This window comes from Tupaia chinensis, unplaced genomic scaffold (assembly GCF_000334495.1).
Source record: "Tupaia chinensis unplaced genomic scaffold, TupChi_1.0 Scaffold000335_1, whole genome shotgun sequence".
NCBI lineage: Eukaryota > Metazoa > Chordata > Mammalia > Scandentia > Tupaiidae > Tupaia > Tupaia belangeri.
The window spans coordinates 744,668-755,570 of NW_006159829.1; the positions used below are offsets into that span (position 1 = coordinate 744,668).

Genomic DNA, 10,903 nt, shown 5'->3' on the forward strand with positions numbered 1-10,903 from the left:
CCTCGGCCTGGCCTGCTGTGGTGGGTAAGGCGGGGTTGGCCAGCCAGAGTGCGATCTGTGCGTCCTGGGTCAGGGACGGACAGGTGGTGCTTGCAAAGGCAGCTTGCTTGTGGTCGGGCAGCAAGCGGGCAGCCCGAGGCTGGTTCTGGGCAGGTGGTGGGTGGGGTGGCTGGTCAGTGCAGAGGGGCCCAGCCTGCCCCTTCCTTTCCGGGCCTCTAGGCCCAGGCCGTACACGGGGCAGGTGCAAGCACGGCCCTGTCTGCAGAGTGCTCCGCATGTGTGTGCAAGGGTGAGCTGAGCGGGCCTTGGTGGCGATGGCTTCTTTTTTGCTCTCTGGGGAGACCCCTGTGTCTGAGCTGGAAGGAGGGTCCTCACTGCAGAGCCCGGAGGAGGGTGGGCCCCAGGCTGAGAAGTAGGCCCCCGGCCAGGGCCCAGAGGCTGTGCCCCGCATGGGCCACCCCATTACAGAGATCCTCCTCACAGCAGCTTATGTCCTGCACCTCCAACTTCGGCAGGTTTACCTGGCCCAGCCCCCCGAAAGTGAGCCCTTCCATCAGCTTCGAAGCCACGTTGCAGGAAGGGGCACAGCCCTTGTGGTGAGTTCTGATCTTCTTCCCTGCGGGCGAGAGGCGGGGTGCCTGCCTGGGATCCCTTCCCAGAGACCGCTCGTCCCTCTGTCTCAGGCCTCCTGGCTGTCCACCCTTGGCTCTCCCATGTAGGGAGCCTTTCCCCTGACCAAGACCCTCCTGCAGAGGCAGCTGGAGGCTCCCCTTCTGTGGATGGATGGGGCATGCAGTATGCAGGGGACAGATGTGAACCTGCCATACCCGCCCTCCTTCAGGAGGCCAGGCGCCTCTGAGCACAGTCCCCTGAACCCTCCTTTGGGGTGCTCCTTTCACACAGCCCGCTCAGGCTCCGGGGGTGTGGGGCGCTCACCACTCTCAGTCAGGGTCATGGTCACAAGGCTCCCGTAGCAGACGCTGGACTCCACGGCACAGGTGATGGGCTGGCACTGGCTGATGTCCTCACTGCCCCCACATGTGTAGCACTGCAGGCCCAGGGCTGGCCGGGATAAGGCAGGCTGGGTTCAGGCCCTGCAGGCAGGACCCCACCCGGCTGGAGTGTAGCCACCCTCTGCAGGACTCTGCCCATCCTCCAGGGCTGGAGGACAGACCCCTCACAAACTCATAGTCACACGGCCTCCCCCCCGCCAGGTCCCTGCAGATCCCTGGCTGCTCACCGGCTTACCCTAAAAATACCAGCGGGAGTAGGCAGACGCCCCTCATGGCTCTGAGGGGGCACCGGTGCACGAAGCTCTCTCCTGGTGGTGGCAGACCCACTGGCTCCAGCCTCCAGCCTGCAGCGTCTGCAGTTGCTTCCTCAGGGAGAGAATAAGTACTGCACCAGGGCCAGAGATGGGTGGGTTCTTGTCCCCACCCTTATTCAGAGTTCCAGATGTGGGCGTTGCCCAGGGACCTGTATGAAGTAGAGGGCCCTGGAGGGGCTCAGGGCCCAGCCCTGGGGAAGTTGGGGTGGGCAGCACTTGGGACGTGGGGGCCCCCTCACAGCCTCCCTTCACCCTCATGTGGTCAGGGGTCCTTCAGGCCTCGTCCCCTCCCTGCCCGGCTGCCAAGACCTTGTGCAGGGCTGGAAGGAGTGACTGGCTGAAATCCAGCTCCTCCCCAACAGCGTATAAACAACCGGATGCTTTGCAGAACTCTGGGCAGGAAGCCGAGCTGTTCTACCACTCCCGTCCACAGGCGCCCTGGGACTGGCCTTGCCTTGCTCAGAGCTTCGAAATGGACATCTCCCGGAACTGCATACCTCCTGGGCCACTTTCTCTCAGTGGAAGCCTGTCTTGGCAGGCGGGGCCTGCTGGGCTGAGCTCCTCCTGAAACTGAGCAAGGACCCCCTACTGTATTTTCTAGGGTTCCTAAAATATAGTCCATTTACATTGTAATGGCCCAGAGTAAGGAGTAAGTCTTCCGACTTTGGTTATAATAACCAGCATGGACCATGAGTGAGGGCCATTTGACCTCTAAAACTCTCACTGAGAGGAAGGAGAAGGTTTTCATTTCAACATGTAAGATGTTTTATAGGCTGGCAACTGCTGGTTGTGAGCTCAAAGACCCCAGGCTGAATGGCTCCAGACACCTGAAGAGAAATTTGATTATCTAAGGCCTCACCAATCAAGAATGTCCATGAGGGCCAGCAGGTGGTGTGGTGGTTAAAGGCGCTGGATTCCCATGTAGCTCACCGCGGTTTGAGTCCTGGACCTGGCGGCTTGCTTTCTCACTTTCCTCTTCTCTCTCTCTCTGATCAAATTTAAAAAAAATAATAGTAACAAATGGAAATAAATAAATAAATAATTCTTTGAAAAAAAAAATGCCCACAAGATGATCATGCCCTCGTGAACCAATCATTGAACTGCCCATGTGCCTAGAACCTCTGCCCCTACTTTTGCCCTTAAAAATGCATGTGGGGAACATCTCAGGGAGACCAGGTCTTTTCAGCATGAGCTGCCTGCTCTCTTTGCTTTGAGCTTCGCAATAAAGCTGTGCTTTCCTTCACCACACCGTGTGCCTATGGCTTGGTTCCATAGCGCTTGGGCGAGCGAACCTGATTTGAGTTCGGTAACACTCCCAAGAACCTCCCCATAGCTCCCCCTGCTCAGTCTCCTGGGCCACAGCATCGCCCTGGCAGGTGAAGCAGCCACTGTCTGACTGAGGGCCCTGCATGGCTGTGTCGCACAGGGGCTGCTCCAGGCAGCCCTTACCTGGCCCCCACACAGCCGCTTCTGTCTACCCTCGCATGTGCTCAGAGCATCAGTGCCTGACAGGCTGCAACTCCAGCTGTCTGCCACGTGTTACCTGCCACTCTCCCTGTACGGGTGTCAGTGTCTGACAGCATAAGGTCCCATCGCTGCAGTCATAGCCCCAGAGAGCTGGGCTTGCAGGATGGCCTACTGCACTCACAGGTCCCACGGAGGGCCCCGTGCCGCTGGAGTACAGACTGGAAGGGCTCCACTGAGGAGGTGGGGAGGGGAAGAAGGGAGAGAGACAGAGAGAGATGGATGGGAGGAGAGATGGGAATGGGAAGGAGAGAGGTAGAGAAGAAAGCGAGGGGGCCTGTGGGTAGAGAGCCAATTTTGGGGTGGGGCTGAGGCTAATGGGGCCAGAGAAAGTCACCGTCACTGCCTGAGTGAGCCAGTAGGGGAGATGCTGGGCAATGCAGAGAGCGGCAGGTACTGCTAGCTTCCCCAGCCTCACGTCTAGCGCACCCAGCAAGCCTGTAGGCGTCCTGAGACAGTGCATCAGAGGAAGCCCGCGGAGGGCACACTCATGATCAGGGCTGGGGGCGGGGAGACCAGCAGTTAGGGTAATGGCTATGTCGCTGGACTCCCATGTAGTCGACTGTGGTTTGCGTCCCGGACCTGGGGGCTTAAAACTCACGCTGGGTGCGTGTGGGTGCGTGCATGCCCAAGATCCCGAGAGGAGAATGGAGGAAAAGGGATTGCGGTGTGGCCATCCTCCCTGGAGGGGTGATTTCTCGTTTTATATCTCTCTGTCTCTCTGTCTGTCTGGCGAGTGCACGTGCCCTATAGCAAAAACCTCTCAAAAAAAAAAAAAAAAAAAAAAAAAAAAGATCAGGGCTGGGGAGGCCAGGTCAGCGCTCACGCCTTCACAAGGAAGGGACCCAGTGACAGAGCACCAGCTCCACTCCAGTTTAGGTGCGTAGGAGAGCACCGCACTTTAGCAAACAGCTGAGACCTTTTGAAGCAAGAAGACTCAGGGCACCGCAGAAAGAAGGAGGCAGAGGACGGAGTCCAGGACGGGGGCTCCCCATTGCTGGGAAAGGGTGAGCGAGGGGCCCCAGGGGCCCTACTGCCACGAGGACAGAGACAGATCCCTGAAGCTCCCAAGGCTGCTGGACTCCAGGGAAGGAATGCAGCAGGGACACCCCCTCCCTCTCGGCCCCAGACAACCAAGGCGCACGGCTGCTGCTGCCGCTTTTGTTCTTAGGTTTTCGCCATAGGGTGTTATGTGCTTACCAGAGAGAGACAGAGGGGAAAGTAAGAACACCTCCCACGGGGGAGGCCCACTCTGCAATCCCTCTTGGGATTTGAGCACACACATGCCTGGTGTGATTCTCCAGATGCCAGCTCCAGGACTCGTGCTGTGGTCAGCCATGTGGGGGTCCAGCGTCTTAATCACAACATCTGCAGGACCTACATGGTACTATTTTGAGAGCAGAACCACTGCTGAACAGACCCCTACCCAGAGAGCCATTAGCCCCGGTATCTCTCCATCTCTGAGGCCCTATGAACATCCCATAATGCCACACAATCGGCTGAAATGTGGCCACCGCAGCCTGATGCAGCAAGACATATGGGACACTTGTGTGCTACTCGCCCTTGCTGGCTGCTGCACATACTCGGAAACTGCCACGGGGTCTCTGGGACCAGAGTGCCCTCACCAGGGATGGATCTCCACTTGCAGCGCCACCAGAACCTGAGCATGACCACTGGAGCCCGTGGGCTGCGTCCCATAGGCCTCTGCATTGTGGGAAACCGTGCTTCAGCCCCACAGTGCTGCAGGAGCCCGTGTGTCCCGACAGCGATCACGGGCCGTTTCTGCCATCCCCCTGTCACTGCGCACTTGGTCAGGACTCGGAGGTCAGCTCCCTCAGCTCCTGACACGGAGAGTGATTGCTTGACCTGCCCAGCAGCTCCCCCTCAGCAAAACCGTGTCATTACCACTACAGGTATTTGCAAGCCAGACTACTGAGGTGCACGCAAACATCACTGAAGCTGCTCACAGCCTAGGAGACCGTGTGGGCTACGCTACTGTGCCCGTCTGAGACCAGAAACAAAGCATCCTATCCCACCAACGCTATAAGACACACTTTCAGGAAAAAGCCATTCCTTAAGAAAGGTATTTCATAAAATAAGAAGAGATGATTATTTCAGGGATGCTCAAATATCAACACAGAGAGAAAGTACCATGAAAAAATAAGGGAATATGCATCCTCCAAAAGAACACGGAATGAAGGCCGTATGTGACAAACGCATAGCTCACGTCATACTCAGTGGGGAATATGGGTATCTACTTTCCTCACACCTATTCCACATAGTATGTAAGTCCTAGCTACTGCAATAAGGCAAGAGAAAAAAAAGGCCTTTAAATTGGAAAGAAAGAAGTTACATAGTTACTGTTTGCCAATGACATAATTACATACATAGAAAAACTCAAGGAAACCACCAAAAATCTCTTAGAATTGGTTGACAAATTTTTTTTTGGAGACTTTTTTTGTTATAGGGCGTGTGCACTCGCCAGACAGACAGAGAGAGACAGAGACAGAAAGCGAGAAATCACCCCCAGGGGGGATGGCCACCCTGCAATCCCTTCTCCTCCATTCTCCTCTCGGGATCTTGGGCACGCATGCACATGCGCCCTGTGTGAATTTAAGCCACCGGGTCCGGGACTTGAACCGCGGTCGACTACATGGGAGTCCAGCGACATAGCCATTACGCTAACTGCTGGTCCCGGAATTGGTAGATACATTAAGCAAAGTTTTAGGATACAAAATCAACATAGAAAATAATAAACTGACAAGACAGAAATCAAGAAAGCAATCTCATCTAAAATACACACACACACACACATGCAAATGAATTACCTAGGAATAAATTTAACTATGGAGGTGAAAGAGCTCTACAATAAAAATGATAAACACTGATGAAAGAATTGGAAGGAAACACGTGCCTCCGTGTGTGTGCGCATGCATGCGCGCACACACACACACACACACACACACACACACACGCCATGTTTATGGATCAAAATAATCTAAGATGTTGGTACTACGCCCCCACGGGCTGCTCCGAAAAGCCATCTTTGCATTGTTTCCGGGTCGGGCTTCCTCCGCCGCCGCCGCTGCCTCCGACTCCGCAGCTTTATCGCCAGGGGCCCGAACTCTCACTTTGTTTGTAATCCCTTTCATCGGATCACAGGCGTGCCCCACCGTAGCTCCGAGATCACCACCGACTTGAAGGAGAAGGAAGTTGTGGAGGAGGCGGAGAACGGAAGAGATGCCCCCGCTAACGGGAACGCTAAGGAGGAAAACGGGGAGCAGGAGGCTGAGAACGAGGGAGACGAGGAAGAGGAAGAAGGCGGGGAGGAGGAGGAAGAGGAGGAAGGCGGGGAGGAGGAGGAAGAGGAGGAGGGCGGGGAGGAGGAGGAAGAGGAGGAGGGCGGGGAGGAGGAGGAAGAGGAGGAGGGCGGGGAGGAGGAGGAAGAGGAGGAGGGCGACGGTGAAGAGGAGGCCGGAGATGAAGACGAGAAGGCTGAGGCAGCTACGGGCAAGCGGGCAGCTGAGGATGACAAGGACGAGGGTGTGGACACCAAGAAGCAGGAGACCAGAGAGGATGACTAGACAGCAGAAAAAAAAAAAGGAAAAGTTAAACTTAAGAAAAGGCCGCCGTGACCTATTTATCCTCCACTTCCCGTCTCAGAATCTAAACGTGGTCACCTTCAGTAGAGAGGGTCACCTTCGAGTAGAGAGGCCCGCCCGGCCGCCCACCGCGGGCAGTGCCACCTGCAGATGTCACGCGCTCTCCACCACCCAGCCAAAACCACAACGCCAATTTGCAACAGGGGAGGAAAAAAGAACCAAAACTTCCAAGGCCCTGCTTTTTTTCTTAAAAGTACTTTAAAAAGGAAAATTTGTTTGTATTTTTTATTTACGTTCTATATTTTTGTACATATTGTTAGGGGTCAGCCATTTTTAATGATCTCGGATGACCCAACCAGCCTTCTGAGCGTCCTCTGTCCTACTTCGGCTTTACTTGTGGTGTGACCATGTTCACTATAATCTCAAAGGAGAAAAAAAACCTTGTAAAAAAGCAAAAACCACAACAGAAAACAATCTTATTCCAAGCATTCCAGTAACTTTTTTTGTGTATGTGCTTAGCTGTACTATAAGTACTTGGTTTGTATGAGATGGTTAAAAAGGCCAAAGATAAAAGGTTTCTTTTTTTCCTTTTTTGTCTATGAAGTTGCTGTTTATTTTTTTTTTGGCCTGTTTGATGCATGTGTGAAACAATGTTGTCCAACAATAAACCGGAATTTTATTTTGCTGAGTTGTCCTAACAACAACAAAAAAGATGTTGGTACTACTCAAAATAATTCAATGAAATTCCTATAAAAATATTAATGACGTCCTGCACTTTTGTGCACAAAGAATAAAGTGGGAGGCCTCACGCTGTCTGACTTCCTCTAGCAAGTCGCCATCAGCAGCCAGCCCGGGCACTGCCTGCCCCATCGCAGCAGGCTCTGCTTGTCGGGCTGACCCCTGCCCCTTCCAGGTGGCCCAGAGTGCAGGAGGCATGACTCAGTGGGATGGCCAGTGAGCCCAGCCTGTCTGGGTGCCGGGTCCTGCTCGGCTGAACACGTTTTTCTGGGCAGGAAAGGCTGTGGATTAGAAGTAAACACAACAACAAACAAGTTAGAAAAGCGAAGATCGAGTAGGTCAAACTTCTCTGATGGAGAAAGCCAGGTCCTGGTAGAAAATGGGATAAGAATAAATGGAATACGAAGAGAATGGGCGGAGGAGATGGAATGCAAAACCACCTGAAGATGTGAAAACGACTGGCACCATGTCATTTCTCTGATCTTTCTGGGGCAAAATCTGATAAGCAGATGTGGCTTCCTTAGCTTCATACTGCCCTGCAGTGTCTGGTACCGGCAGGAAGATAACCGATAACAACGGGCAGATAGCGTTGTTGTACGTAAACGCTCTCATAGCCTTTGCCGATGAAGCTCATGGAAGTGCATTTCTGCATGCATCTAAAGATCACATGCTTTCTCAGACTGGCTGCTCTCCACATCTGGGAAATGGAGGCATGATGAACCCCTCTCCAGGCAGTTGTGAGGACTCAGGAGGGTGTGTGCAGGGCCTGCCAAGGGCATGTTGCCCCTCCTGTCATGTGGGCCTGTGTGGGTGACACATGCCCTATCATGTGGGGCTTTCCCCAGGCTCAGCTGTGTCAGGCTGGGAAGTAGAGGCCAGTGGCATGTGTCACTATGGCTGGCTTCCCAGCTGGGTGGCAGCTGTCCTGCAGGACTGAGGAAGGCATTCCCTGTCCTGGGCATCTCAGGTCCATCAAGGAAAGCCCCTCCCTGACCTGCAGATACAGAGGATGATTGGCTCCGGTGTGACCTGGCTGGCCACTTCTCTGTGAGCCCTTGGTCTCCTGTTCATGTAACCAGGACTGACTCATACCTGGGATTCTTACAGTTGGGAAGAAAGACTAAGTTCCTGACACTTTGCATTTCTGAGCATTGTTCTAACCACCACCAGCCCAGGTGTGTCATGGAGACAACTGTCCTGGTGACCCTGCAGCCCACAGAACACTGCATTCTGCTCTCTAGCACTGAGAGGGAAGTGCCATCTCTGTCACATGTGTTAGGGTATTGAGCACATTGACCTACCCTGGACCATGTGTCCCAGCAAGAAGCAGAGAGTCATGGGTATAGCAGAAATAGGGGTGACCCGACCACACCTCAGGTGGTGGTGCCTGCTGGGATGTTGAGTTGGGAGTGAAGGAGCAGCTGTCCCACCCAGCCACAACTGGAGAAGTCAGCCAACCTGGCCCGGACCAGGCTCTGAGCCCAGGATGGTACCACCTGCCCACTGTGAGGGCCCACTCACTGTGTGTTGCCCCTGCCTCTGCTGCTACGGTCAGCCGACCAATAGACATTTTTGCTCTGGGTCTGCAGAGACCCAGGAGTGGGCTTACCTAGCTGCACAGCCTCTGCTCAGGAAAGCCAGAGGTTGGGCCCACCAGGCATGCTGGGCTTCCCTGTAGGGTGGGAGAACAATGTGGAAGGCCAGGCTGGCTGTTGGGAGGCCTGAGCTTGCAGGGGGAGCAGGAGCAGCTTCTCAGGTCTCAGTAAGCAGCCCTCTGCCCATGCTGCCCAGGCCCTGAGCCAGCCGATAACCACTGTAATGACATGTGCTTACTCTTGCCCAGGCCCCCAGGAGTGCCTGGCTTTCACCAGGGCCACCTGTTGCAACACAGTTCCATGGAAGCGTACAGGCCACATTGCCAGCAGGGGCTGGCCCTCAGTTGATAGCAGAGGGCTTAGCTCTAGGGACATCCAGAGCTGTGTCAGTAGGATGGCCAGCCACCTCCTCCAGGAAGGACTCTGGAGGAAATGGAAAGAGGCATGGGGCCCCAGAGACAGGACGGATCTGCATGAGTCCTGCTGTTGTCCAGCGTGCTGCTTGCCACTGCTGCCCCAAGAGGTGGCCACCTGCTGGCCTCCAGGGTAAGTGGTATCCACTGCCACATCCATGAACCCATTACTGACCTGGGGCCAGGGCAGGTCTTCTGGAAGTCCAAACATGTGAGGGCATGCAGCCTATAGCAGGAGGCAGTTAACCTGCGGCTCCATGGAGTTCTCATATGGCCCTACAGTAAGATCAGACATTGGGGATCTCATACTCTCCCTGCATGCCTGTCCAGTGGCGGATTTATAGCCAATTACCAGAGCCTTTCACTCCTGTTGAAATCCTTCCTGCCTGGTACTTCTGCCGTGATGCTATATAGCTATTTGGAACTCCTCCTATGCCGATATCAGAGAGAAAATTGTCCCAAGGAGAGGAAGAATCAGCTCCTAGTCCCTCTGCTTCCTCTTGCTCACCAGCTCCTCTGCCTGCACCTCTTGTGCACCTGCTTACTTTTTCATGGCACTCCTCCTCCTCCTCTGTTTTCAAGTAATGATCATGAGAGGTCTAAGGGGGTATGCACGTCTGTATGGAAAATGCCCTGCAGGAAGGTGACAGCTCGGTATTACCCGTATGTGCAGTAGTAAGGTCTGGACGGGGAGAGTAAGATGAGTCCCTGCCCCACTCTGTCTATAAAGAGGGCTACCAAGAAATATGGGCAAATAGCCACCACATGCTAGGCACAATGGAAAATGTGGCTGCTGCTTATAACGTGACTCCAAATGACTGGGAGGGACCGATAAGGATGGTGACATCTGCGGCCCAATACACTGTACGGAGACAAGAATGTGATGACACCTGCCACAGTAAAGAGGCGGGCAATAAGGCAAACGTCCCTGAAAATACTTTGCAACATGTTTAATGGGACAGGAGATTTTGACACACAAAAACGGCAACTTCAGCTTCCCTCCGAGAGCTTCTCAGATAGCAGGCCTTTCACTGCAGGCATGGAAAAAAATCCCTAACTCCTCTGCGGGAAATTTACTGTTTACGAAATTTAGACAGAGTCCTCAGGAAAACTATGACGCCTTTCTGGACCAACTCCAAAAGGCCTTACAGAAACAATTTAAAATTTCTGAAGTCTCTAATATTAAAACAATGAACATTTGAAAATGCTTATGTCGACTGTCAAGCAGTCTTAAAAGAAATTTGTAATAAATCATCCACTCTAGCTAAAATTATTTAGGCCTGCCAAATAGTGGTTACTAAAAGCCATAAACAAGGGCTGCTGGCTACAGTGTCCCAGCCTAATAATAATAATAAAAAACAATGTTATAACTGTGGTAAAGAAGGACATTTCCAAAACAAAACCAAAAACTGTAAAGAAAGACAAAAAAGTCTTATCCAAAAATGTCAAGACTGTGGTAAGGAATTTCATTGGACTAATCAATATCATTCCACCACCAATGTGTCAGGAAACTCAATACCGGACACACCTCCAGACCAAGACCCAAGGAGGTCTCACTCTCATCCCAATCCAACCCAGTAACAGAGGAGAGCTCCAAACAAGCCGCCGGCCCAGAAATTTATGACTCACTCATGCTATGGCTGAGAGTGCTGGCATTGATCTTATTGCCCAAGAGGATGTTTCTTTAAGTTTGTTGGGAACGGA

General features: G+C 53.3%; 1 protein-coding gene across 1 annotated transcript; it reads right to left on the minus strand.

Annotated features, from left to right (window-relative positions):
* Positions 1-6: 6 nt before the first annotated feature.
* LOC102470290 (lymphocyte antigen 6H-like) lies at positions 7-1,585 on the minus strand. The gene is made up of 3 exons (XM_006152087.2): positions 1,337-1,585; positions 937-1,081; positions 7-616 (listed from the first exon to the last, which is right to left on the minus strand). Exons 1-3 carry the CDS (start codon positions 1,583-1,585, stop codon positions 372-374), a joined length of 639 nt encoding a protein of 212 aa, XP_006152149.2. The 3' UTR covers positions 7-371.
* Positions 1,586-10,903: the final 9,318 nt, after the last annotated feature.

Excerpts from the sequence above, each read along its gene's own strand:
- LOC102470290 (XM_006152087.2), bottom strand. The coding sequence starts at position 1,585 with ATGAGGGTGAAGGGAGGCTGTGAGGGGGCCCCCACGTCCCAAGTGCTG. Across the intron at positions 1,082-1,336 it reads CTGGAGGCTGGAGCCAGTGG|CCTGCCTTATCCCGGCCAGC; the intron begins GTCTGCCACCAC and ends GCCTGAACCCAG. Across the intron at positions 617-936 it reads CATGACCCTGACTGAGAGTG|GGAAGAAGATCAGAACTCAC; the intron begins GTGAGCGCCCCA and ends TCTCGCCCGCAG.